Raw genomic sequence first — 27,719 nt, forward strand, 5'->3', positions numbered from 1 at the left:
TAAGCAAAGAGTGATGGGCTCAGCATCTTTTGCTGTTTTAATTTTCACAGTCATAATTACATGAGGGGAGGGGAACAAAACAAAAGAAATACATCCCAACAGAAACGAGTTAAGTTTCACAACCAGTAAACCATGTCAGACTAACACTCGCCCGGAAGCAGCAGCCTTTTGTCTTCGGGTCCCCAGATATACAAGGCAAACCACCAAGGGACCGGTGGGCGAAAGGCTGGGGGTCCGCTCTCAACGGCACCTCCAGATATTCCTGGGACCCTGACTGGGTGAGCCCACCTGGCTCAGTTCGAGGGGAGGAAACCTGAGAGGGTGTATACCCGCAGGCCGGGCCGCTGGTTCCTCACGTGGTGCCAGAGGTAGCGGGACAAGCGCCGGAAACTGGCTCCGCACGGGCAGCTAAAGTGGGCCGGGCGAGGGTGGCAGGAGCCGTGCCTGGCGAGGCCCGTGTGCCCTTTGAGTGACTTCCCGCAGGCTGCGCAGATGAAGAGGGCTTCCTCCAGGTGCTGCAGCTGGTGCCTCAGGAGGTGCAGCAGGCCACGGAAGGAAGTCCCGCATTCACATAGGAAGCCCCGCCCTCGGCGCCGGGGCCACTTCTGGTGGGTGCGGAGCTGGGACACCCGGCTGTAGCATGCCCCACAATCAGGGCACCGGAAGCCCCATGCAGTCCTTCTCCGTCTGGCCGGCTTCCGAACCCTTCTCTGGGAGGCCCGCCGCCTGTGTCTGCCGAGGGGGCGGCCCACTGCTGCCATCTTGGGGCCCCTCGAGTCAGGGTCCACCTCCACCACGATAAAGTCCTCCTCTGCCGCCGCCACCACTTCAGCACCATAGGCCTCTGGCCCAGCCCTCCCATTTGCCTCCCACGGCTCAGAGGCCACGGGGATGCCGCCGCCCATGTCGTACTCCAGGTCCAAGACCTCGGGGTGGTCCCCCCCGGATGTGCCAGGGACCAGGCGGACAACCACGGAGCCTTTGGGGGAAAGGCTGGCAGTCTCCGGGGGAGACGGCTGCTTGCTTTGTTGACACGGGTTTGGCACTGAGAACTGCACAGTGGCAGCCTGGGGCTGTTCCCAAGCCCCGTTCCCGTCGCACGCAGGATCTGTGCTGTCCAAGGTCAATTCATTTCCGTATGGGAGGGTTATAAACTGAGACTCTTGGTGCAAAGGGACCAAGTGGAGGGTGGCCAAATCCACAGAAGAAAGGTGAGGGTCTGGGTCCAGATACAGCGTGGATGCCCCTTCTGACGTCTTAATGATCACCTGCTGCATGGGGCTGGGCTCTCCTTGGCTGTCCATGACGGCCCCCTGCTCGTCCGCCTGGAGTAGCACAGTCCGCAGGAGCGTGCAAGGGTTCTGGGAGACCCAGCCGGAGGCAAGGGCAGCCTGGTCCTTACTGACTCCGCCCAACTGCAGGGAGCTCAGGCTCATCGGAGCATCCAAAATGGCCGTCTGCTCCTCGGCCCGGAGGAAAAGAGGCCGGAGGGCGTTGACATTCCCCTGCCTGTCGAAGAGGGTGGCCTGCACCTCTGCCTCGTCGCCATCCAGGATGATGATCTGGTTGTCGGCGTTCATGATCGCCGGCTGGAACAGGCCTCCCGCCACCTGGCCTTCCAAGATGGCCTCCTGCTTCTGCCACGGCTGCAGCAGGGCCATGCCGACGTCCCCGTCCAAGATGGCCACTGAATGCCCCGGGTGGGTGGGACCGAGCAGGCCCTCAGTGGACGGAGCACTGGCAGCCAGCAGCTTCCTCTGGTGCTTGGAGGACTTCCGCTTGCGGGCCTTCTGGGCCCGGGGTGCCTGGAGGCTCTTTGGCTGCCTCGGAGCTTCCTGCGCAGCCGGCAGGCTGGACGTGCCTTTTGCTCCCGGCTGCATTTTGGTGGGCTTGTAAACATAGGCGGCTTGGGAGGCAGGGGAAGAGGAGGAGGAGGAGGAAGAGGAGGAGCGCCTGCACCCCTTCCTGTGGCAGACCTTGATGCCCTTCCGCACCAGCTTCAGGTGCCACTTGGTGTGCCGGGCAAAGTGCTCTGGGTGCAGAAACCGCTTGCCGCACTCCAGACAGCGCAGTTTGCGGGGTGGGGAGCGCGCCCGGGGCAGTGGCGCCGCAGGCTTCTGCACCTCCTCTTGGGCATGGTCCTTGAGGTGCTGGGCATAGTGCCACTCTTCCATGAAGACCTGCAGGCACTTCTGGCACTGGTGAGCGCCGAATGCTGGGCTCCCAGGGGCAGTGGGAAGGCTGGGGCGCAGCGGGCAGGGGTACAAGGGAGGGATCCATTTCGTGCAAGAGGCCGACCGGGCAGAAGGGGAGGCTGGTGGGCGCTGAGCCGGGAGGCGCTGAGCAGGCCGGGCTGGGCGCCGGGCAGGGAGGTAGAAGGTAAAATAGGCCTCCCCGTCGTCATCGCTGCTGGAGGCGTCCAGGGTTTCCCAGGAGAGACAGTTCTTGGCGTTTTCCTGGTGGTGGAAGGAGAAAGAGATATTAACACCTGACACCATTCCAGCTAACGGATTGCTTACAGACATAAGACTTTGTTTGGAAAAAATAAGACATTATTTGGAATGAGTGGATACAGAGGATCAAAGCTTCAATAGGGAATGGGACTTACATATGTATTTAAAAGAACACTGTAATCATTTGAGTTCTTTGGCAGGCTTTCAGTAATTCTTGCAACGTTACAAAGATGGTGGATATTTTGGAAGGCCATAATGTGGAAGAACTATAATATGCAGTTGATTCAGACATATAAAGGACCGACAGAGGGGAGGAGGGAAGTCGTAAGATTCGGAAGAATCTTGTTTGATTTTAAAATTTAAATGTGGTGAACGTGAAATTTATTTTGTTAAAATTAATAAAAATTCTTTCAAAAAATATATAGAATGAGTTGATACAGAACGTAGCAGGCTATTGATATCTACATATGCTTAGGATAATAACAGTACATCAATTTATATAAGAATGCATGGGAGTATATTACATTGGATTTTTGTATACATATTTCCCCTTATACACATCTTTGTTCTTTTTTCCTCTCACTTCTCCCCCTTTTTTCTCCATCGCTTTATTCCTTTATAATTGTAATACTTTTAATAAAAAACAACAACACAGAGACACCATTAAGCATCACATGCTACGGACACAGTTGTGCGCGCGTCACAATTCCAAATTTGGGAGGGTTGGAGGAGGAAGGGAACAGAAGACAAGTATTGGGCATTTCTAAATCCACTCAGCACTCTCTCTTTTAAGTTTCCAGCCTTATGGTTGCAAAATGCAAGGCTTGGTGGACTCTTGGGACACCAAGAGTAATTTTGTCAGAAGGGATTTCTGGCAGCTGTGGGTCACTTGCTTTTCTGTTCTAAAACATCCCCAAGTGGTCAACAACAACAACATCACAGATCAAAATAAAATCATCCAAAAAAGTCAAACCAGGTAAAAAAAGAAAAGTAAAAGAAGCAGAAAAAGGAGAAAGAACTAACCCAAACCAGAAGAGGAGAAAATGAATGTGAGAAATTGGTGGGTTAGAATCCCAAGCCTATGTCTGAGTTCCTTGACAGAAAAGCACCTGGACCCCATGGACTCTCCTGCCTAGTTTTAGTAAGTCGTGGGGAAAAGCGAGGCTTCTGCTGAAGGTTGGAGAATGCCAAAAGGTTTGTATGGAGCTTATGATATCCACTCCTCAGGATTTATACTGCAATCCTATGCATCTGTGGCCATCCAGATGATGTTGGACTCCAGCTCCCATCTGCAGAAGCCCTTATGGGCAAAGGCAGGGAATTGGAATCTAACATCTGAATGGCCACAGGTTCCCCATTTAACCTCTAAAAGGTTTGGGACTGAGAACGCTGCCTAGTTCAAACAATTCCTGAATGATGCATGAGCCCACCACCTTGCTGAAGCTAAGCAGGTCTGGGATGGATCAGGGCCTGGATGGGAGACCTTAAAGGAACCACAGGGATTCCTCCTTCAGTTCCAACGATGGAAGAAAGGTGGGGTATCAATGTATGTAAATAAATACAATAAACCATTTCCCCCTGAGAGTGGACTACAGCCTTGCTCTGCACACACTTCTGAAGGAGAACAAGATAAAAACAGAATAGGTTGAATCCAGCTGTATCCAAAGTTAGATGCATTAATTTCCATGGGTATAAGTTAGTCCTGTCCATTACTTTCAATGGGCCTACTCTGAGCAAAGCCAACAATGGACCCAACCCAATATTATTTAGTAGTGATATGCTTGTTTCTCAAATGAATCAAAGGCTTATTCTTGACAATACTAAGAAGAATGACTGTGCAAAGCAAACCCATGTTATCCCCATGTAAAAGATACAAGACAGTGACTTGCATTTAAGGTTACTGCTCAAGTTCATTGTGGGGCAGAGATCTGCATTGCAGGACTTCCAGCTCACTGCTCGTGCTCTTCACCACTATAAGCAACAAGGCTTAATTTAGGGTAATGGGGATTATTTAAAAGCCAGAATATTTTTACTAGTATACTTGACGCTCCCTGTAACCTTCTGGGTTAGTGTAAGGCAAACAGCTGGCAAACACACAGAATTTAGACAAAATGCAAATTTGGGGTGAGTGGGATAGTACAGAGAAGAGTGCAGAACCACAGGTATCCTCTGCCTCTCATACTACCCTCATAAGCCACGTGTTGGTGCAGATCTATAAACACAAAGCAATTCAGGTATCCCCACACCACAGGGAGCTGAGACCCCGTTGCATACCAAGTGCAGAGGCAGTTCATCCAGAGACCCATCTTCCGTCAGTTCAATTTCAGCTCCAACATCCATCCCTGCCAAGTCCATAGCGCCCTGAAATGAGGAGAAACATCTTGAACGATCCTTGCCTTCTCATGAAAAATCAGAATTCACAACTGCGGGCCATGTCATATGGGAAACTGACGCACCCCGGACAACAAAAGGGCTGCAGAAAAAATGCACCTTCCCCCTTTTCCATATAACTTTTGTTCCTGAGCAAACATGCAAGCTCCACCAATTCCAGAGTTGCCATTTTTAGAGATTCAGCAGCCACTTCTTGACATCTCATTTGACTCCCAGTCTCCCTGCTGCACCAGCCCTTAAGTCAGCCTTCACAAACTTGGTGCCCCCTCCAGTTGCTTTGGGCTACAACTCCCAGTCCCATCAGATGGGTGTTGCAGCCCAAAACATCCAGAGGGAGCTTGGACTACTGCAACGTACTCTACGTGGGGCTACCTTTGAAGGTGACCCAGAAACTATGACTAATTCAGAATGCGGCAGCCAGACTGGTGACTGGGAGCGGCTACCGAGACAACATAACAACAGTCTTGAAAGACCTACATTGGCTCCCAGTACATTTTGGAGCACAATTCAAAGTGTTGGTGTTGATTTTTAAAGCCCTAAGCGGCCTCAGCCCAGTATAACTGAAGGAGCGTCTCCACCCCCATCGTCCAGCCCGGAACTGAGGTCCAGCTCTGAGGGCCTGCTGGCGGTTCCCTCCCTGCAGGAAGTAAAGCTACAGGGAACCAGGCAGAGGGCCTTCTCAGTAGTGGTGCCCGCTCTGTGGAATGCCCTCCCATCAGATGTCGGAGATTAACAACTACTTGATGTTTAGAAGACATCTGAAGGCAGCCCTGGTTAGGGAAGTTTTTAATGTCTGGTGTTTTAATGTATTTTTAATCTCTGTTGGAAGCTGCCCAGAGTGGTTGGGGAAACCATGCCAAATGGGCGGGGTACAAATAATAAATTATCATAATCATCATCAGGTTAGCCAAGGATGCCTTGCACTCAAATGGAAACAGAGCCATGCACATTTTAGCTCACTGATAGAGCATCTGCTTTGCATGAAGGTTCAATCCCTAGCAGCTCCAAGGAGGGACCCTGGAGAGTCACTGCCAGTCAGTGTAGACTGGTACTGGTCTCAGTGGCCCACAAGCTTCATCCAGGTGGTCTACGGCTCATCTGCTAAAATGCAATTAAAAACCACCCGGCCTCTGGCACAGCATGTTACAACTGCTACAGCAAGCGGGAAAATTATTAAGCGGTCCCCCAAGACCCTCTGCAATTTTCAAGTGGGGCAGGGGGAGAGATATTTAGGAAGCACCGGAGCAGCAGAAGCTAGTTGGACCAATGGCCTGACTCACTAGAAGGCAGCTGCTCCTGTTCCTAACCCAGGAGTTCTGACTACGTGCCTTGAACGGCAGATCTGGCTGCCATTCCCACAATTAAAGCTCAGGCACTGCAGTTCACAAGCACCACCAAGCACAACTCTGCAAAAACAAGGAGGAGACTGAATCCAGACTGTGGACCAGAGGGAGGTCACAGGACCACCTAGCTCCTGCTGGGTCAGCTGTATGAAGGTGTGAAGCACTAGATCGGCTCCTGCTTGCGGTAATGGCTCAGAGATCCTGACCATGTGCTGCAGCTTGGGGGGGAGGGGGACACACATAACAGCACACCATCAGTTGATACAGCAGTGCGCATGCCACACAAAATAATAATAATAATAATAATAATAATAATAATAATAATAATAATAATAATAATAATAATTTTATTTATACCCCGCCCTTCCCAGCCAGAGAACCGGGCTCAGGGCGGCTAACATCAATTAAAATCACAACAAAAAAACATAAAAACGATCAATTTAAAATAACAGATTAAAATACAAATTTAAAATTCAATTAAAACTGCAGGTCTCAATTTCAAAATAACCCACCAATAAAAGATGAAGCATAAATATTAAACAGAAACCAACCCAAAGGCCAGGTGGAACAGCTCCGTCTTGCAGGCCCTGCGGAAAGATGCAAAATCCCGCAGGGCCCTGGTCTCCCGTGATAGGCTGTTCCACCAAGTCGGGGCCAATATTGAGAAGGCCCTGGCCCTAGTTGAGGCCAACCTAACGTCTTTGTTGCTCGGGAAATCGGAAATCCAGGCAGCCCATCCCTCCTTTAGCTCCACTGGGACCAACAGAATGAATGGCAGAGAGACCCACCCTGGGTGGAATGAGAATCAATGACAGGCAGAGCCAACCAATCCTCTAGCTTTGTCCCCCATCCTCCTCCCTGCTGAGAGGGCAACTCTGAGTCTGGGGAGGGGCAGGAAGCTGGCGGCCAGTGATTCCCCTTGGACTAGCAGTAAGTACGAAGGCAGGCAGGTGGGGCAGGCTGAAATCCGTGAGGCAGCGCCCCATTTGAGCAGCCTCCGCCGTGAATCAACTCCTGTTCTGCGTTTTATACAGACGGGGCGAATCCGGGCCAGTTCCCCTTCCAAGCCCCGCCTAGCATCTAACCGCGGGCATTTTTTCCTCTCCCTTGCAGGGATCGGGTCGCCTGCTGGTTGCGGGCGCGCCCCCATCCCCCCGGGTTGCAAACTTGCCTCCTTTTGCTCCAGTTCGACCTTACCAAGGCGTGTCCCGCAGGCCTCGCCGCTGCTCCGGGCCAACCCAGCAAACCCTCCCGCATGGTGCTCGGAGGGCGGCGCCCCGGAGCATCCGCAAGAGCCCGCGCTCCGGGGAGAGACCGCCGCACGCGACCTGCTGCACGGCGGTCGCTGCTATTCCTATTGCGGCCGCCGCCTCCCCTTTTGCACAGCGCACGGCGGCGCTTCCAGCCCGGCCGGAAACGAGCCCGGAGATTGCTGGGGAGGTGGGGGGTGGCGACGGCGCAGAGGCTGCTGGGGGTTGTAGTCTTTCGATTACTTCCCCCCCCACACACACACACACTTCGCCAAGCAAACCGTGCTCCGTCCCTCAGCTTAATGGCGCCGCAGGCTCGCTTGGGACTCATCACCCTTCGTGGTCACGGGGACACCCCCCCCCAAGTCAGGATGCTTCAAAGCCCATGGGAACTGAAAGGCACTCTGCACATGTTCTGGAAGGACTTGTAGAATTGGAAGGGACCGAGAAGATCGTGCAGACCAACCCGCTACGAGGGAGGAATCTTTTGCCCAACGTGGGGCTCGAAACCACGAACCTGAGTCTCATGCTGTGAACAAGCTTCTTTGATGGGGCAAAGTCGAAGACACTCTGCACATGCTCCGTAGCAACCTTTTAGGACTTGTATTACCGATAAGAACTCTGAGCCCGAGCAAGGCTTTCGGGGGCGGGGGGCAGTCTTGTTTTACAATAAAATTGAAAATTCTCTCTAGTAGCACCTTAGAGACCAACTGAGTTTGTTCCTGGAATGAGCTTTCGTGTGCATGCACACTTCTTCAGATACACTGAAACAGAAGTCACCAGATCCTTAAATATAGTGGGGGAGTGGGGAGGGGTATTACTCAGAAGGGTGGTGGGAATGGGTGATAGGCTGATAAGTGTGGAAAACCTGTTGACGACTCTAAACGGCTGCAATTAGTCTTGCAGGGAAAGGCAAGGGGTGAGATGGCTAAAGATGGCTTTGTTATGTATAATGAGATAAGAATCCAATGTCTTTGTTCAAACCAGGTTTCTCCATGGTTTTAAGTTTGGTGATTAGTTGCAATTCAGCCACTTCTCTTTCCAGTCTATTTCTGAAATTTCTTTGTATTAAGACAGCTACTTTGAGATCTTTTATAGAATGTCCTGGGAGATTGAAGTGTTCTCCTACTGGTTTCTCTGTCTTGTGATTCCTGATATCAGATTTATGTCCATTTATCCTTTGGCGTAGGGTTCGGCCTGTTTGTCCAATATAGAGAGCTGAAGGGCACTGTTGGCATTTGATTGCATACACAATGTTGGAAGATGAGCAATTAAATAGTCCTGAGATGGTGTGTTTGATGTTGTTGGGACCAGTAATGGTGTATGAAAATAACAGAACACCACTAGTCATCACATACAGCTCCCAAGTTAAAACAGTACAACGCATCATCAGAGATCTACAACCTCTCCTAGACAATGACAGTTCTCTTTCTCAAGCTCTGGGAGGAAGACCCTTCATCGCATACAAACAGCCACCCAATCTCAAACAGCTCCTCACCCACAATAATACAAAAACAGGACTCAACATGGACACTGGTACCAGAGCCTGCAATAAACCCAGATGCCAACTTTGCTGCCACATAAACCCGGATAACACCATTACTGGTCCCAACAACATCAAACACACCATCTCAGGACTATTTAATTGCTCATCTTCCAACATTGTGTATGCAATCAAATGCCAACAGTGCCCTTCAGCTCTCTATATTGGACAAACAGGCCGAACCCTACGCCAAAGGATAAATGGACATAAATCTGATATCAGGAATCACAAGACAGAGAAACCAGTAGGAGAACACTTCAATCTCCCAGGACATTCTATAAAAGATCTCAAAGTAGCTGTCTTAATACAAAGAAATTTCAGAAATAGACTGGAAAGAGAAGTGGCTGAATTGCAACTAATCACCAAACTTAAAACCATGGAGAAACCTGGTTTGAACAAAGACATTGGATTCTTATCTCATTATACATAACAAAGCCATCTTTAGCCATCTCACCCCTTGCCTTTCCCTGCAAGACTAATTGCAGCCGTTTAGAGTCGTCAACAGGTTTTCCACACTTATCAGCCTATCACCCATTCCCACCACCCTTCTGAGTAATACCCCTCCCCACTCCCCCACTATATTTAAGGATCTGGTGACTTCTGTTTCAGTGTATCTGAAGAAGTGTGCATGCACACGAAAGCTCATACCAGGAACAAACTCAGTTGGTCTCTAAGGTGCTACTAGAGAGAATTTTCAATTTTGTTTTGACTATGGCAGACCAACACGGCTACCCACCTGTAACTTGTTTTACAATGGATCGCAGCGCTGATCCTTATCAGGCTTTACGAAGCTGCAGTCGTTTTGGATTGAGGGAAAGGAAGGGTGTGAGAACAAAGCGAGCCTGAAATGGGTAAGGCTGCTGCGAGTTTGGATCCGAGTTGGCTGCTCTTGTTTTCAGTCTCCACAGAATAGTTCTTCCAGGAGCGGTTTTTTGCTGCCAATGTATGTAGTACAGTATTGTGACACCCCCCTGCCAAAGGGGGCTCAAGGAGATGCTTGTGTGCCTTTTGTAAATTTCCACATTTGATTTGGATTTAGCTTAGATTGATTTAAACGGGGATTCAGGCAAATGCAGGAAGAAAAAACGTTTTTAAAGTGACCTGACGCAGCCTGTAGCTCAGTGGGTCCCCCTACTCCAGAGTAAACGAGTTTATTGCACTGAATGCTGTATTGAATTAACCAGCCAGGGGTTGTTTTTGTTTTGGCTACACACTTCTACTTCTTTTTATGATCTTATTTATTAACACCACCCAACACTCCCCCTATGGCAAGTTATAGTTAATAGCTCGGGGGGAAAGTTTTGTGTTGTAAGTATTATTATTATTATTATTATTATTATTATTATTATTGATTTTCTGCTCCAGCTATTACACGCCACTACCATTCCCAGGTGGGATTCCCCGCCTACCCCATTCGCCCTGCCTGGCCTTTAGCCTCGCTCTGGTTTCACGCCCCGCCCCCGGAATGAGATCCAACTACGCGTGTTCTGTCAGCTTCTGACGCATGCGTACAAATGAAACTACTTCCGCAACGCTGCCTAGGCAAACGAAAGGCTCCGAAAACAGCGCTGCAATGCACACACTTGCCGCAGACTGAGCATGCGTCAATCCAAAACCAACGGCGCTCACCCGTCCCCGGAGTGACAAATGACGCCCAGCGCATGCGCGTTGGCTCAAGCAACGGTGGCCGACGAGGTTCGCACACTAGCTACCTTCCGATATGCGCTAATTCGCACGACCGCATTCCAACCGGCATTCAACGAGGTGTTATCGCCGCCTAAGGCTACCTTCTGCCTCAAGGGACGCTCGGAAGGTCTCTTTCCTGCGTAAGCGGGGCTGCTGGCTTTTACCGCCCCGCCGTTCAGGTATTTATCTGGGACGAGAGTGGGTAGTTCCGGGTTTTGCGCTAGTATCCAGCCGCTGGACGTTAAAATGAGTTTGTGGTATCCATCCGCTGGTTGCTGGGTCTTATTTTCCTCTATATCTCTCCGCTGTATACTGCTTAGTGACGTTAAAAACTGAATTATATGAGTGTATCCTTCCGCCAATTAATCTAGTCCCTTTGCTTGCCCACCCCCCACCCCCGAACAACAACCTATGGTTAGACCTTGCCTACAAGCTATGACTTCAGACCTGGAAACTTTCCCTGTAAATGGAGGTGGTTAAATTAGTAAGTCGTGAGGCACTCTGCACATGATCAGAAACATTTCATGTGCCTCCCATGCTCCATTTGTACTCTTATTTATTTATTTTTAAGCAAGGCATGTTTACTTTGCTCTTTGTCCCTACAAGCTTCTCTTTAAGCGGACTAAATCCGTTCCTCTTCCTCCAGGTTGCTAACTTATCTCCATCTTGTTCTCTGTGGCTGCCTGTTGAGGTGCTTAATGCATAGGTATAATGAACACCGCAGGGTTGATTTCTCATGTTTGAAACGAGATCTGGGAAAGCTGCCCTACATTGGCTGTGTTCAGACATTGCAAAAATAAATAGCAACAACAACCATGGTTTACTGTGACAATAACAAGCCTCCCCCCCCTCAGTCTGGCATAGCCCTTGTTTATCTCCCAGCGTAGACAAATAAGCTTATGCTTTATGTTTTGACCATCCACATCATGCCATGTTGTCCACATTAAGCTCAGTGATGGTGTGTTTGAAACAAAGTTACTTCACATTGTGTCTTAGGGAGCTAGTCTGAGTTTCAGCAAACCATAGTGACCTCTACATATTTTAGGCTGCAACTGTCATCACACCCAATGCTCATGGGAGTTACAGTCCAGAACATCTGGAGAGCATCAGTTTGGGAAGGATTAAACATAGTTTGGACATAATGCTGAAGTCAAAACTGGTTAATCAAAACTAGAAGCAAAAACTCCTGATTTTCCCGTGGCTATCCCTGGGAGGGAGGCTAGGTTTATTCCAGTCATGATTACAAATGGCTTAGCTTTATTGTCCTATCTGGATGCAGCCATTGAGTCAGATGGGTGTTTAATCTAGGCCAGTAGCCTTAAAGTAATTTGCCAATCCAGGTCCCACTTTTGATCCCAAACTGCAACACAGTGCCAGGTTCAACACTCCCTTCCTTTGCACCTGATCACCTTAAAATGCAAGCAGGGCCCTTATATTTATAATAGTTGCATGGAGGAGGGAATTTTCATAGGTACAGAGGAGAAAATGTTGCACATACCGGAATGTATACAACACAGCTCTTTAAAGATTGAGGAACATTTTCAAACATTTATATGCCGATCTTCAGCAAAGCTTCCAGTGGTTTGCAAAACCAAAGGAAAATTCTGAAATCAAAACAAAGTGCAATAAATGCTAAATGCATTAGAAATCCTAAGAGAATGGAAATGCTTTTGTACAGCATCCAAAAGATAACAGTATTGGCACTAGGTGGGCCTTGCTGAAGAAGGGAATTGCACAGGCAGGACACAACCCCTGAAAATCCTTACCTTGGATGACTGCAGATATCCCTTTAATACAAGGACAGGTTTGGTACAGGAGCAAGGCTTCCTTCAGCCTTGGCATCTTACCACTATTCCCCTGTACACATCTGCTTCTGTTTCACAGCATTGTAGAAGCATAGAATTTTGAAGTTGGAAGGGATCTCAAGGGTCATCTAGTCCAACCCCCTGCAATGCAGGAATCTCAACTACATCATTTGTGGCAGGTAGCCATCTAGCCTCTGATTAAAAACCTCCCAGGAAGGAGAGTCCACAACCTCCTGTGGGAGATGGTTCCACTGTCAAACAGCTTTTGCTGTCAGAAAGTTCTTCCTGATGTTTAGTCAGAATCTTCTTTCTTGTAACTTGAATTCATCGGTTCGGGTCCTAGCCTTACAAAAAAACAAAACACCACTTTTAAAAAGCATCAACAGTGGTGCAACTCACCCAGTGGGTGAAGGCAAATGATCCAGCCCAGCGCTGAGTGGCAGCCGTTGTTCTTAAGTCCTCAGGTAGGGTGTTTCCTAGTCCTGCCTTCATGTTTGGTTACCTCTGACATAGGTGGAACCTGAGGTTGCTCTGCATCCTCTTGCCTACCTTGGAGCAGGTTTCAGGGCCTGAGGCCCAAATTCCTGTATCTCAAGAGGTATGGATTATGCCTTGGGAAAAGGATGGGTGGGTCTGTGGTTGAAACTCGGTCGACTGGATTTTCAGAGACAAGGGAAGAATATTCGATTCCAAGTTGTACTACTAGTCTTCTGGTTTTCATGACTGATAGTCATGTGGTGGAATCTCCTTCTTTGGAGGTCTTTAAGCAGAGGCTTGACAGCCATCTGTCAGGAATGCTTTGATGGTGTTTCCTGCTTGGCAGGGGGTTGGACTGGATGGCCCTTGTGGTCTCTTCTTCCAGCTCTATGATTCTAGTTTACAGAGGAAAAAGCAATCATCCCCCCCCCTGTTGGTTTTTGGAGTATTCTTAATAACCAATGTGTGGGGGGGCATTGCACATGCTGCTTCTCAACATTCAGTCACACCCAAGCGTGACCAAGAAACAACCCAGTGAAGGGTTGTTCAGGTACGGTAGGTATAGTCAAATCCAACCCTCAAAGGCTTCCCAGTATAGCCTGTGATCTAGTAAAGGACACCTTCTTCCATACACAGCCACGTTCTCCCCAGCTGAGACCCCAGGCAAAGGACTCGTCAAAATGTAAATAGCAAGAGAGGCCTTGGCAGAGCCCCTTTCCTTTGTTATATTCCTCTGTTCTTTGCTTGCATCTTTCTGACCCTTCCCTAAAACCTGCTGGTTGAGTGTCTCTTATCATCCTTGCAGAAACAGGTGACAGTTGCTGTTTATGTATTTAAAGTTTGTTTCTCAGATATTACTATTATTTACTCAGCTTCATAACTTGTCTTTCCGCCTCCCAGGTCCTGCTTCCACATGTCCGAGTCGGGGCACAGCCAGCCCGGGCTGTACGAGCGGCGGCGCCGTTGGAACCGTGACAAGGAGCTGGGTCACCAGAGCCTGTCTGGGCCAGGCCGAGATCGTGACTACATCCCCTGGGATCGCGAGCGAGACCGGCGGGTAAATTCTACGCTTTGGCTGCAGTGGGAATAAGGTGAGGGAACGACGTGGGGCCCCAAGTTGACCCTGTTCTCCTCCTTGTAGGACCCAGTGGATGAGCCGGTGGGAGCCGTGATGCAGAAGACACCCATCATCCTGGCCAAGCCACCTGCAGAAAGGGTAGGTTGGGAGACATAATGCCACCACGCTGTGGCCTGATGGGCCTTAGTCCCCAGCTCGATCCCATGGTTGCCCTCCAAAGAGGCCAGTAAGAGCTGTGGCTGCTATGGCTTGCTCCTGAGCAACAGGCTTGCCATGCAAAGCTTAGCTGAAGTTATTGACGCTGTTGGTCATCGCCAGTTGATATATAATAGAAAGCTTAGAGGTTAACAGTTGGGCTGGGCTACTGTTGAGCTTATCATTTATTTATTTATCATTTATTAATTTTGTATACTGCCCTTCAGCCTAAGATCACAGGGTGGTGGGTGGGTAGGTGGGGGCCGTTGTTGCTGTTGTTCTTTTGTATCTTTATTTTAGATTTTGTGATGTGGAAATAGTTTTGTGTTTCTTAATGTTTTATTTGTTGTTTACTTTTGTTCGTTGCAGGTATTTATTTTCCCCATGTTGTCAGTCGCCTTGAGCATGGTGCGAACTGTGCAGAGGTGGCTTGCATATAAAATTATGTACTCTCATCCACTTCCTCGAGAGGAATATTCTGTGGTCTTCTTAGCTGCCAATTCTTTCTTTCCTTGCCTCTCTGTTTCAAAAGGAATTGGAGAGAGAGAGAGAGAGAGAGAGAGAGAGAGAGAGCTATTCCCTCTTCTTTTCATTTCATCTTCTCTGTGTGAATTTCCCTTTTAGAAGTTACGCAGAGTGAGATGGAGGAACGAGGAATCTGGAGTGTACATACCCACAAGAGAAGGGACTCCCCTTTACCACCCCAGCTGTTTTAGGTAGCACAGAGGTTGGGGGGGGGACATGTGCCCAGCTCTGGGAAGGAGGCAGTGTCGGATCTGAGCCAATGAGGCTGTGCTCCCGTTACTAGCCGAGAGAGATGTTGGATTTCGGCCTCTGTGTCCTCAGCCTCTATGTCCTCACAGTCCAAGGGGACCCCAACTCCCACTCCTGCTCCAGCACCTGCCGCCGCTCCTGCCATAGAGAAGCCGATTGTGCTGATGAAGTCGCGGGAGGAAGGCAAAGGTCCCACGGGGGTAACAGAGACATCCGCTCAGCCCCCTGCTGCTGTCACCAAGGTGGAGAAGGAGGGCCAGCGCCCCACGCAGCCGGTCTATCAGATCCAGAATCGGGGCATGGGCTCGACCGCACCCAGCAGCGTCATGGACCGTAAGTCACGACAGATGGCAACTTCTGGAGGTGTAGCCTCGATGACCTGTTCCGGAAAAATCAATGTAGAGACTCTGGGTGCTGCTAAGTCCAGCTGTGATTAGGAGAGAAGGGGCATGGAGGAAGTATTAGGTCCCGATGAATTGTCAACATGCTTCATTAAATAAAATTAACCAGTCCAAGGCCCTGATTTGTAATAATTTCTCATGAGAGACAGAGTGCTAAGAAGCACCCCTGCCAGTCAGGTATGCAAAGCATCTCAAGAGTGTTTGCTTTCACTTCTCAGTGTAAGCTTCTAGTCCAGTGTGTCACTGGACCTCGTCAAGTGTGCTTTAGTGAATTGGGCCAGCATAACTGAATACAGTGGTACCTTGGTTCTCAAACTTAATCCGTTCCGGAAGTCCGTTCCAAAACCAAAGCATTCCAAAACGAAGGCGTGCTTTCCCATAGAAAGTAATGCAGAACAGATTAATCCATTCCAGATTTTTTTAAAAAATCCCTAAAACAGCAATTTAACATGAAAGCAATAAACAATGTACTGTACTATAAAATAAATAAGACAGTATTGTAGAAGATAAAAATTAAAATTATTATTTTTTAATCCATTTCCGCAGTCACACAATCAATCAGTCAGTAGCTGAACTGGGTTCCACACAGTCACAAAAACAAATGAACCAAAAAACCCTCAAAAACAAAAATGCAAAATAAATAGCAAAAACAAAAGCGCCATACTTAATCCGTTCCGGAAGTCTGTTTGACTTCCGAAATCTTCAAAAACCAAAGTGCAGCATCTGATTGGTGCATGCGCCCCGGGAACAATAGCTGACAGCTGCATTGGACGTGCAGCTTCCGAAAAATGTTTGGAAACCGGAACATTTACTCCCGGGTTTTTGGCGTTTGAGAACCAAGGTACTATTGTACATCCAGCACTTTGTGTGGCCATCCAAAATAAAGGCACTGGCATCAACCCGAGAGGGTGACAACGCAATCCGATGCACATCTGTTCAAAACTATAAGTCCCATTGAGTTCATTGTGGGTTAATCTCAGGTAAGAGTGTAAAGGATTGTGTCCTGAGTTAAGATGCCTGGATAAAACCCTTGCACAAGAATGGACTGACACTGGAATCGCCAGCAGCTCAGAAAGTTGCCCCATTTCTGACTTGGTGCCCATTCCATTTGCTTTGCTGTTGGATGGTGGTGGGGCTCTGGGCAAGGTGTTCCCTCCTCTCTCAAGTCACTGTTGCCCACTCTCTTGCCTGGTCTGCACATTTGCCCAGAGGAGTTGCCACGTTGCTTGCATACTCGAAAGGGGACAACTGAGCAAGCACTGATAGGAGGAGGAAGAGCTGCAGGACCAGGAAACTCCGGAGGGTGGCAGCAGGCACTGTGGACCTCAGCAGGTGCACAGTTATGTCTGTCCCTGATACTCGCCCTGTATTTACCAGGCAAAGGGAGGTCTGACCTCTACAAAGTGCTATTAAATGGGCAGTCCCACGCATTGTTCTAGGTGCCAATGGAGAAATCTTGCACGTATCCTCTCTTGGGTGTATGTGCTGTGCCTTCACTTTTAATCTGGCGGTGGGGTGGTTCCTAGGTGTAAAAAGTTTGGGGAACACTGTGCTAGTCCCTGTGACTGTAGGGGGGGAACTTGGAATTGTGTGGGAATGTCTGGAGAAAGTTCAAACAAGTAGGGCAGAGCAGAACTTGGGAAAGTCAAGACTCGCCTTATGAAATGCCATTGCTGTTCCTAGAAAGAGCTACAATATTTAATGGGGAGTAAATGGGACTTTTGAAAGCTGTTAATGATGACTGCTCATATTTTGTTTATGGGTTATTGGAATGACTTCATTGGAATGTGTTGTTTTGTTCCATTAGGCCCTTTTCACTTTTTTGTAAGCTGTTCGGCAACCTTTTTAATTTTTGCATTAAACAACAAATAAATAAATAAATAATGATGCACTTAACCTTTATGTGGGACTTATCACCTGGCCCCTGTTGACCTCAGACCCTCTTGCCATTCCAGCTGTGGTTGGCCAGGCCAAGCTGTTAGCCCCGGAGAAGATGAAGCACAGCATCAAGCTGGTGGACGACCAGATGAACTGGTGTGACAGCGCCATTGAGGTACTGTGAAAGTAACAATACCTATATAGATCCTGGTCTTTAAACCTCCTCTGATTTCTGTCCTAGCTGGTTATGTTTTACAAGTGTTCCCCCCCCTCTATCCCACATTAGTATCTCCTGGACCAAACAGATGTGCTGGTGGTTGGGGTGCTGGGACTGCAGGGTACAGGCAAATCCATGGTAATGTCACTGCTGTCTGCCAACCAGCCTGAAGAGGATCAAAGGTAATTTGGGGGCTTCGCTCAGGGGAACCATAACTACAACTGCAGAGTCAGGCTGTTTAATGGAAAGGGTTGGATGATGAAGTTGAGAGAATGAATTGCATAGAATAAGGAAAGTAGTTGGGGAGTCTTCCTCTGTTGGGAGATCCTCTTAGCTGTTTAGGGGGTGGGGTTGCCTGAAGATGCAGGGCAATGCATCTTGGGCATGCTGCAAGTAAAGCTTTGAAGATTATTGTCTTGTGATTTTTATTGGCTGCAGACATTACTTGAGGCTGATGTAGCGGTTCTAGAAGTCTTAAACCAAATAATTGGCTGGTTCAAGTCAATATGTAACATTCATCCTCCACCTCCTCTTAATGTTTTCATCCCCTATCTCCTCTGCCCTTAAGCCTCCTTCATCTGTTTCTCATTTGTGTACTTAGAATCTTTCCTTCAACCACCTTGCCTCTGAGATTTCCGCCCCTTAGATTCTCTACATCACAGAATCTCTTTCCAGCCCTAAGCTTGCCTTGTCATCGCTGCCATCAGTTTATTCATTGCCTTCTACACAATCATCTCAACGTTATATACAGTCATGACAATAAAAACAGTTAAAACACAGCCTCATGAATCTGTTCCTGTAGTGGACGCGCACCCCCTTGCCCAGCAGTTTCCCACTGCTGGCGCCCGGGATGCGCGTTCCACTCATGTCTGTTTTGGGCTAGCCCCCAAAACTGCTTCCAAAATTCGCTGCCACCACCCTTTTAGTTCCCAAACTCAGCTACGTTCCCAGGGCAGAGACAAAGGGAAATCTCAGCCTGTACCGGCAACGCAACTGCCTTGCTCAAAACAGAGCCACAGATAGATACCTTTTCCTCAGTAGCATGGAGTTAAGCGGAAAACACTGATTTTAGGCAAGCAGCAACTTAGAGATGAACAAAACACAGGACAAAGATTCCTTTAAACATTTATTAAAAGAATACTAAAAGTAACATAATTCATAATTCCCATACAACAGGTACAAGCAAAGAAAATAAAAACATCAAAGTATAGTAGCTTAGAAACTTAGCCCATCTCCTATTCTGGCATGGACCTGACTCTTAGCCGGAATCTGCATTAGAAAAGCATGTACTCATAGGCATCCACCCTTGATGGAATTAGCGTGTTGGCAGAATGCTTATCCCTGCTGGAGCCCACTCCACCCTCATTTGCTTCACAAGGGGGCCAGGTAATTAAAGGATTTCCCCCCAATTGAAAAAACCTTTTCACTCTCAGTATCCAATCCCCATCCCTTGGTCATCTATCTTCAGATGTCAAAAGAGGCGGCAGCTGTAGCCCCTTTTGATGTTAACTTCCTAGCTTTCTCATAACAACTAACAGTGTCCAGCTGCCCCAGACCTCGTTATCAAGGCATCGGGGTTATGTGGTTCACTTGTGAGTTTCACACTCCCTAACGGAATTTCCTGTTGTAAAAAGTCTTAAAGATAGCACTTTGAATTCCTGACCGGGGCCAGTCCTAGGTCACTCCCGTCAGCCCACTCTCCCAGCTCCCAGAATACCTTGCTTTTGGAACCAAGGATTTTGCTCTCTCACTACAGTTCCTGTCCCCAGTGTCTAAGTAAGATTATGTTGTTGTTCAGTCGTTCAGTCGTGTCTGACTCTGCATGACCCCATGGACCAGAGCACGCCAGGCACGCCTATCCTTCACTGCCTCTCGCAGTTTGGCCAAACTCATGTTAGTAGCTTCGAGAACACTGTCCAACCATCTCATCCTCTGTCGTCCCCTTCTCCTTGTGCCCTCCATCTTTCCCAACATTAAGATTATAATCCCTGCTAAAATGACAGCTTTTCTTTCCCTCACACTGACATTTATGGCTGCAGATGTTTTCTCATCTTTTTTCTTTAAGCACTAGGAATGATTGAACATTCCATGCCTTTGCTCAGCCAGTCAGCGATCAGTCTTCACTGTCACAAGCAGAATTCAATATAGATTTATCAACTCTGCTTTATGTCTTTCCTGCCAATCCTTTCTCCTCTCTTCTAGGACCTATGTGTTCCGCACTCAGAGCCAGGAGATCAAGGAGCGTGGGGGCAACCAGACCAGTGGCATTGACTTCTTCATCACCCAGGAGCGTATCATCTTTCTTGACACTCAGGTCTTTGCTTTGGTCATCTTTCTGCAATCTTCTCTGACTATCTTTGGAGAATTCTCCATGCAACTTCCAGTAGACCCAGGATGGGTTTAAATGCCAGACCTCCATTGCCTTGCCACAAACAGCTTTGGTGAAAGATCTATTTGTTTTTGTTGTGAGATTGAAGCTTATTTGATCAAGGCAGTTTATAGCACTTTTCTTCCACAAGGCATCTGTTCCCAGAGTGTGGGAGAGCAGGACAGAGCAGCTAGTCCAGTCTGGAGAGCAGAAAGTGATCCACTGGGTTTATTAGATGGGGTACAAGAAAGGAGAGGTTGTAGCTATACGAGTACCAAAATTGTTGAACGTCTAGGTGAGGGAAGGACAAAACGAATAAGAATATAAATTGGTCACATTCTCAATTCACAGGATATAATGTTTCATCCATGAGTTGTTGAGAAGGAGGTAGCATCGTTCAGTAGGAAAACCCAGTGGCCTAGGAAAGGATTAGCTTTAGCTAAGAAACGAGGACTGGCAACAGGATAGCCTCAGGGTAGAAATTAGGGTGAACAAAACCCTCCAAAGGCTTTTTCCTTTTTCCTTTCTCTCTCCCTCTCTGTAGCCCATTCTCAGTCCCTCCATTCTAGATCACTTGATCAACAATGACCGCAAGCTGCCTCCAGAGTATAATCTGCCTCATACTTACGTTGAGATGCAGGTAGGGACCATTTGTATGTGTCGGGTGATGGTTGTGGATGTGGATGTAGGGAATAAGCTGCAGAGTCTTCACCTCTGGTAGATGACGGGGTGAATCTCCCTATAGAGACAGATGGCTCCCTGTCCCATTTGTCCCAACAGTGCTAAGGCAAAAGTGAAAACAAAGCTGAGGAAATGGGGAATTCCTGCCCTTTTCAAGCCAGCTTCCTGGCTCAGTTCTGTTATCTTCTGTAATCCTTAGAATATAACTCACCCTCAACTCTTTTTTTCACTGGCCTTGTCCCTTCAGTAAACTTATCTGACCCCATATAATGCCAAAGGGTGTTCCCCACCAAAAGTGCAGCTGCTTTTGAAGCATGGTGCTCTCAGCACAGGAGCAAAGGTGTCTTTTGGCCTGCGTTCTTGAGAGCATGCTCAAATCAAAACCTTGTACCCTGAGGGTCCCAAGCCCTGACCATCTCCTACTCACACCTGCCTTTCCTTCCAGTCCCTCCAGATTGCTGCTTTCCTCTTCACTGTCTGCCATGTGGTCATCGTGGTACAAGACTGGTTTACTGATCTGAGCCTGTACAGGTGAGACATGCTAGTCACACAGCTGTAGGAAACAAAAGAGTCAAACCAAAGGCCCTAGGCCAGGCTTCCTCAAACTTGGCCCTCGGCCCTCCAGATGTTTTGAGACTACAATTCCCATTATCCCTGACCACTGGTCCTGCTAGCTAGGGATCAGGGGAGTTGTAGGCCAAAAACATCCGGAGGGCCGGGTTTGAGGAAGCCTGCCTTAGTGCCTGAGGGTCAGATGTTAAGCCACTTCGTTTTCCTGCTGCCATGCAAGAGGGCTGGGTATAATCTTTCCCTTCAAACCTGAACCTGAATTCTACATTTGGGTAGCATGCAACTTGTTCCCAGAAGCGGTGGATTTTGCTACCTCTATAATTTAATACAAATAAAGCATAATTTCTTTTGCGTCTGGGAGCTGCAGAGAGGTGCCAGCTATACAGGATGCTGAAGATATGACCCTTTGGGCACTGGGAATTTTACTCAGTCCCTAAGATTTCATTAGGCATTGGATTTGGGTGTTGTTTAACTAGAGATTACTAGACAAAACATAGGACCCCATGTTCTTTATGTATGCTGTTACCAGTAAGTTAAGGGAATTGATAGATTTCAGATATGTACTTGGAAGTCCTGAAGCTCAACATCAAAAAAACTAAGATCATGGCCACTGGTCCCATCACCTCCTGGCAAATAGAAGGGGAAGAAATGGAGGCAGTGAGAGATTTCACTTTCTTGGGTTCCATGATCACTGCAGATGGTGACAGCAGTCACGAAATTAGAAGACGCCTGCTTCTTGGGAGAAAAGCAATGACAAACCTAGACAGCGTCTTAAAAAGCAAAGACATCACCTTGCCAACAAAGGTCCGTATAGTTAAAGCTATGGTTTTCCCAGTAGTAATGTACGGAAGTGAGAGCTGGACCATCAAGAAGGCTGATCGCCGAAGAATTGATGCTTTTGAATTATGGTGCTGGAGGAGACTCTTGAGAGTCCCATGGACTGCAAGAAGATCAAACCTATCCATTCTCAAGGAAATCGGCCCTGAGTGCTCACTAGAAGGACAGATCCTGAAGTTGAGGCTCCAGTACTTTGGCCACCTCATGAGAAGAGAAGACTCCCTGGAAAAGACCCTGATGTTGGGAAAGATGGAGGGCACAAGGAGAAGGGGACGACAAAGGATGAGATGGTTGGACAGTATTCTCGAAGCTACTAACATGAGTTTGGCCAAACTGCGGGAGGCAGTGAATGATAGGCGTGCCTGGCGTGCTCTGGTCCATGGGGTCACGAAGAGTCGGACACGACTGAACGACTGAACAACAACAACTTGGAAGTCCTCATTTTATTTCCTAAGCTCTGAAGTTGCACGGGTATAAAATGTTTGTTTTGGATTGTAAGTTCTGAGTGTATGTCTGATAGTGATGGGCTGGTTGGGTTTGGTCCATTTCAGACAATACAGGGATATCTTTTTCTGTGGGTACTAACTGGCCATCTTAATGCCAACCAGTAGGTGCCAGCCCAGTATTTCTGGATGAAAGAAAAAGAAAAATGCCTCTTTCACCTTCATGCTTCTGTTGCCATCTTTAAAGCTGCCCCAGCTATTTGTGCTCTCAGAATTGGTATAACTAGGTTTCCATTGCAACAGTAAAATTTTGAAAATGACCAATAGCAGAAAGTTCCTGCAGTATTTCCATTCTCCACTAGAGATTGGACAAGGTCCATTCAGGCAATGCTTCATCTTACTTATTCATTGCAAAATATTATTCCTAGTCTTCAACCACTGCTGGCTTTCTGTTGCAGGTTCTTGCAGACAGCTGAGATGGTAAAGCCCTCCACTCCGTCTCCCAGTCACGAATCCAGCAGCTCCTCTGGCTCGGATGAGGGCACAGAATACTACCCACACATTGGTATGAAACAGCATAAGCACATCTTTATTGGGCTGGGTCAGTGGCCTGTCCCATCCTCACCCCAGTATCCTGTCTCCAAGAGTGATTGCATCTGGCACGGTCCTTTGATGGCCTACAGCCGACACCTGCTCAAAGGGAAAGATAAAGATAAAGAAAGATATCTGGGTACTCCCAACAAAAGCAGCAACTGGTGGCCAGGCATAGCAGCAGTTCTAATTTTCCACCAGACCCCCAATTCAGGGCATCGTGGAAATTTAAGTGGCCTCCAGCCACTTGGTGCTGCTTGGATCAATACCAGACAATGTGACAATGTCCCACCAATAAAGGAGGGAGACCACCAGAGAACCCTTTTTCCTGGGGCCTCATGACACCTGGAGCTGGCCCTGGGATCTGGAGTGGGCAGTGGGGTGGAAAGCAAAGGATGGTGGGGATGTGGAGGCAGAGACCCAAGGGACAGAGAAGGCAGGGTTTGGTGAAAACAAGGGGGAAAGCAGAAAGAGGCCACCAATGGCATCTTAGTTGGCGTTTCCACATTTTCCCAGCTCTTCTCTTGAAACAGAGCTGAGGTTCCCCAAGCTGCAAGCTGGATCCTAGATTGTGTGTTTGTGTAGTGTCCTGGTAGACATGGCAAAATAACACTCACAGCGGTTAACAGCTGCCAATTCAGAAACCTGAAGAGAGAACTCCCCTTCATATGAGCGCCACAATTGGATGAGCTCTGGCTTAGGATGGGGATGGCCCTATCTCTTCTTGTTTAGATTTCAGCAATGGGGACAGGCACATTTAGGACACCTGTAAACCTTCACTTTCTCTCTCTCTCTCTCTCTCTCTCTCTCTCTCTCTCTCTCCCTCCCTCCCTCCCTCCCTAGTTTTTCTCCAGAATAAAGCCAAGAGGGAGAACTTCTGCCCCCGAAACCTGAAGCAGATGCACCTGGTTATTGACAAGATTATGATGCACTCTCACCTGAAATATAAGGGTAATGTGCCTCTTTCCAGTTTATCTGAAAGGCCAGGTTGTGGAGCTTAAAATAGCTAGAAGATGAAGCCTGCCGAAGGAGGCAATGTTGAGACTTGGGATTTCTCATCCCAAATACAACATTTTGCTGACCTAGTGGGCCAGCAGGCAGCACTGACTTCCTGGCTGCCACCTATTAAGCTCCTGAAACCCAGAAAATCGTATTCCGGGGTACCTCAAGACAGTTGTCTGCTTAAGTGCACTGTTTCTTTCCACCAGGCACCCTCTCCATGCTGGAATGCAACATATTTCCTGGCCTTCCTCAAAGTTACCTGGACTCAGAGGTAAACCTGTTCTTACTGCCGTTTATGGACAGCGATTCGGATGATGCTCTGCCCAGGGCAGGTGAGTAGCTGGAGCTGTGTCTCCAGCCCTTTTGCTTGATATTTAAACAGGTAGAAGGGCTTAAGCCCCCAATGCCTTCTGCCTCTGGGCAGCTTCCTCTTCAAACTGGTCCCCAACATAATTGAATCCACATTTAAGATTTAACCCACCATGTGAGCAGGTAAGGGATGCATGCTGAGTGACTCAAGAAAGACAGCATGTCGCCTGGAGCAGGGCTGGTGCTCAGCAGCCATTTCTGGTATTTTGATTCATTTTGAGTTTGTATCAAATGGCATTGTTGGCTGAACTTGTTTTCTGCTTTATTTATATGCTGCCATGCTTTAGATATGATTACAGCGATTGCAATGTCTGTTGATTTTTTTATATTGCTACTGCAAGCCACCTTGAGCACAGTGTTGTTTAAAAAGGTCAGGGACGGCGCGTCCATTTAGGCGAACTAGGCAACTGCCTAGAGCGCCAAAATGGAGGGGGCGCTGCTGGCCCGCCTGCGCCCGCCCACTTCTCTTTACTGGCCGGCGGCCCACCCTCCGGAGGCCGAGGCAGGCGCTGCTGCTGTGCTGCCCATGCCTCGTGCCGTGCACAGCGCAGGCGCAGCAGCAGACCGCAGCAGTTTCCCTCCTTGGCGCCTGTCCTGGAGATGCTTGGCTGCTGCTGGTGGAGCTGCTGCGGGCTGGTCGGAGGATTCGATGAGGAGGTAAGAAGGCAGCTGCGGGCTGGGCCAGGGGAGGCAGGCGGCAGGCAAGGGGGAAGACGCGGCAGCAGTCTCTGGCTTTGCTCTTAGCCCCCAGCAGAGCGACTCCCTTGAGGCGGGGCCTCGTGCCAGGCTGAAGCGGGTGAAGAGTGAGGGAGATATTAACGACCAGCAGGGCGTGAAATAAGGGGAGACGCAGTCTTGGCCACCCAGGCCCGTTGCTGAGGAGACGAGTTCTCCGCTTCTGAATGGCTGGCAGACTATGTGCCCCCCCTCCCTCCCCTATCTCGCTCCTGGTCGTGTGCTACAACTCACCCCCCCCCAAAAAAAACCTAAACCACTGCGATGTCCTCTTTGCCTCCCTCTCCTTCTCCCTGCTCACGCGGCAACCTTGCCGAGAACGCCCAAGCGAAGGGCTGAGCTCGGAAGGAAACTCATCGCAGTAGCACTCCAAAAGCTTGAAGGGAAGACGAGCTCGGTCTGCAAATCGCATTAGTCCTTGGCACTTCATTGCTCTCGCAGTCTGCCTCCTGCGGGAAATACGCGCCAATATGCAGATCACGTCCCTCTAGGAACGGGTTGATTCCCCACCCCCACCCCTCCTCTCTGCCTCTTTTTCATTCATTGATTCTCTCTTGATTTGCATGCAGCGGTGGACAAAGGCTGCTGCCCACATCAAAGGAGGCTGGCCTAATCAGGGCACTTCTTAGAGGTCACTGCGTTCGATTTCCCTAGCGCCTCCCCCGGAGCCCTTGGCGAGACAGGTCCCGAAGTTTCATTTCAGAAGCGTTTAAGCTTCTGGTGTCCTTTATTTGCAAGAGTGAAAAAGAGAAACCCTGTGCTGTGCTACAGCAGTCTCTGGGTAACTGCCCTAAATAATATGCATACCAAGGAATGATAAGGGGGGAAGCCTTTGGAGAAAACCTTGATCTATCAGCACACCTGACTACGAGTTGTGGGGCTATTTATTATCTCTATTCCACTTCCTCCACCGCCGCTGCTTAGGTGTACAGGGCAGGTGACAGACTCAAAATATGACAAGTAAAACAGCAGGCCTCTGTTGTCTTCCCTGGCAGCTGCAATGATGCTTAGGTTAGGGAGGTGTGTTTGAAATGTTGTGTCTTCAACCACCCCTTGCTCCCAGGTCATACCACATTCACAGCTACGAGAGTTACTGTCAGGGGAAGAGGGGCTACTTGGGAGGAGCAGGGAGAGAGAGAGGAGCAAGATAGTGTTTCCTCCAGGGAAGGGGGGTCACTGGGGTATAGAGAACAGCCACCTATAATCTCCTCAGATTCATCTCCCAGCTCAAGCCCATGTCAGGAATTGTCACCAGAAGAAGAAGAGCTGACAGGCTCCGAGAGGGCAGGGCAAAGACCAAGAGCAGTCAGTCTCAGACAGGAGGAAGAGACGATGGGGGGGAGGAGAAGGCGTCAATGTCATTTTAGAGTGCCCAGCCGTTGGCTTTGCTGGCGAGCGCGCCAAAGCCCGCCACTTCGGGAAACTGAAAGTAACTGAGCAGACATACTCCAGAGACTCTGTAACTACATGATGAAAAATAAATAGTTTTAGCTTACAGAAGAGCTTGTCGTTTCTCAGGAGCAACATCCAAAGGGAAGAGCATTCCCTCACAGTTACCCTTTTGCAAAAGCCTGTATTTTCTGTCTCGTGTCTGGTTTACAAATGTGCCTGTCTCATGGACAGCCAGCGAGGACCAGACAAAATGTCTGTCTTGGTTCCTGAAATGTGTGTGTTGGTTGTGGGTGAGGATATAACCGGGCCAATGAGCTAGAATACCTCTGTGAGTCTCTTCCAAATAAAGTGAAAGTCACCCTTGACTTATATTTAAGTTGTACCTCTCACCCACCACCCGGCCCATGATGTCCAACTGCTTCGAACCATTGGGAAACATGGGACAGAAATGCTATAATAAAATCAATAATTTCCACCACTCTCGGCCACAAAAGTGACTAGCCCACAAATATTTCTTCTTGGTTCCCAGCTCACACAGACTTCTGTTAGACATTTGTGGCACATCAAGCACAAGACTCTTAATGTCAGGGTTGTGGGTTCGAGCCCCACACTAGGCAAAAATATTCCAACATTGCAGGGGGTTGGACTAGACCCTCAGAGTCCATTCCAACTTTACAATTACATTATTTTGTCAACAGGACCCAAGCGGGAATGGGTGTGGGGTAGAAACTAGTAACCTTCCAGATTACCAAAGTCATTCTGGTGCTGTTTCCTAGTTATGTCCATGGTGTGGCCTAAAGGTAGACAATGCAGCAACTTTGCTAAAGCTTAGAAGCTCTGGTTCTAATCACTATTTGGATAAAACACTACTTGGGACTCTCAAGGATCCTGCTATTGAGCGCCATCATTGAAGAAGGGAGACATATTTATTGTAATCTCTCTGATACACATGTACACTTAGAAGATCTTAGTTACGCCTCCATCAACAGGGAGAGAAGGGAATCTATGCATATGAATTCTCTGGTGCTTTGCAAGCTCCAGCAATGAATTGCAGGCGCTTTGCAAGGCCTGACAATCAACTGATTGTCACCAGAGACAAAAATGGATCACCTGATGTCATTGTGACATTGGGTGAATGACAGATGAGCAGAGCTGCCCACTTGTCAAACTAGGCCCACAGGGTGGGAGAGATAAGGAGCTGGCCTTTCAAACAGATCTAGTTCGTGCTCCAATATAGATA

At 48.5% G+C, this 27,719-nt stretch overlaps 2 protein-coding genes across 7 annotated transcripts in view; one reads left to right on the plus strand and one right to left on the minus strand.

Annotated features, from left to right (window-relative positions):
• On the minus strand, positions 1 to 10,785 carry LOC117051642. 3 transcript variants are annotated; one of them, XM_033158214.1, is made up of 3 exons: positions 10,693 to 10,785; positions 4,728 to 4,814; positions 1 to 2,456 (listed from the first exon to the last, which is right to left on the minus strand). In XM_033158214.1, exons 2-3 carry the CDS (start codon positions 4,806 to 4,808, stop codon positions 294 to 296), a joined length of 2,244 nt encoding a protein of 747 aa, XP_033014105.1. In that variant the 5' UTR covers positions 4,809 to 4,814; positions 10,693 to 10,785; the 3' UTR covers positions 1 to 293. The 3 variants fall into 3 exon arrangements, with proteins under 3 accessions (XP_033014105.1, XP_033014103.1, XP_033014104.1); XM_033158212.1 differs by lacking the exon at positions 10,693 to 10,785 and adding an exon at positions 7,385 to 7,587; XM_033158213.1 differs by lacking the exon at positions 10,693 to 10,785 and adding an exon at positions 7,359 to 7,587.
• The window catches only part of SMG9 (SMG9 nonsense mediated mRNA decay factor), a 19,961-nt gene continuing 2,981 nt past the window's right edge, over positions 10,740 to 27,719 (plus strand). Inside the window, exons 1-12 of one of the 4 annotated variants that reach the window (XM_033158215.1) lie at positions 10,740 to 10,845; positions 13,849 to 14,005; positions 14,090 to 14,164; positions 15,085 to 15,328; positions 17,352 to 17,449; positions 17,561 to 17,673; positions 19,694 to 19,805; positions 20,404 to 20,499; positions 20,986 to 21,071; positions 22,849 to 22,955; positions 23,825 to 23,932; positions 24,190 to 24,315. In XM_033158215.1, the coding sequence (XP_033014106.1) occupies positions 13,862 to 14,005; positions 14,090 to 14,164; positions 15,085 to 15,328; positions 17,352 to 17,449; positions 17,561 to 17,673; positions 19,694 to 19,805; positions 20,404 to 20,499; positions 20,986 to 21,071; positions 22,849 to 22,955; positions 23,825 to 23,932; positions 24,190 to 24,315 (1,309 nt within the window). In that variant the 5' untranslated portion in view covers positions 10,740 to 10,845; positions 13,849 to 13,861. Of the gene's footprint in view, positions 10,846 to 11,132; positions 11,151 to 13,848; positions 14,006 to 14,089; positions 14,165 to 15,067; positions 15,329 to 17,351; positions 17,450 to 17,560; positions 17,674 to 19,693; positions 19,806 to 20,403; positions 20,500 to 20,985; positions 21,072 to 22,848; positions 22,956 to 23,824; positions 23,933 to 24,189; positions 24,316 to 27,719 lie in introns of those variants that run through there. The other 3 variants (XM_033158217.1, XM_033158216.1, XM_033158218.1) reach the window with 3 other exon arrangements.

Source organism: Lacerta agilis, chromosome 8, assembly GCF_009819535.1.
Source record: "Lacerta agilis isolate rLacAgi1 chromosome 8, rLacAgi1.pri, whole genome shotgun sequence".
NCBI classification, from domain to species: Eukaryota; Metazoa; Chordata; class Lepidosauria; order Squamata; family Lacertidae; genus Lacerta; species Lacerta agilis.

Bases quoted from the DNA above. Each gene is read 5' to 3' on its own strand.
- LOC117051642 (XM_033158212.1), bottom strand. From the start codon at position 7,444: ATGCGGGAGGGTTTGCTGGGTTGGCCCGGAGCAGCGGCGAGGCCTGCG. The intron at 4,815-7,384 runs GTAAGGTCGAAC...TCCTCATTTCAG, and splicing joins GGCCTGCGGGACACGCCTTG to GGCGCTATGGACTTGGCAGG. The intron at 2,457-4,727 runs GTATGCAACGGG...TTCCACCACCAG, and splicing joins ATGAACTGCCTCTGCACTTG to GAAAACGCCAAGAACTGTCT.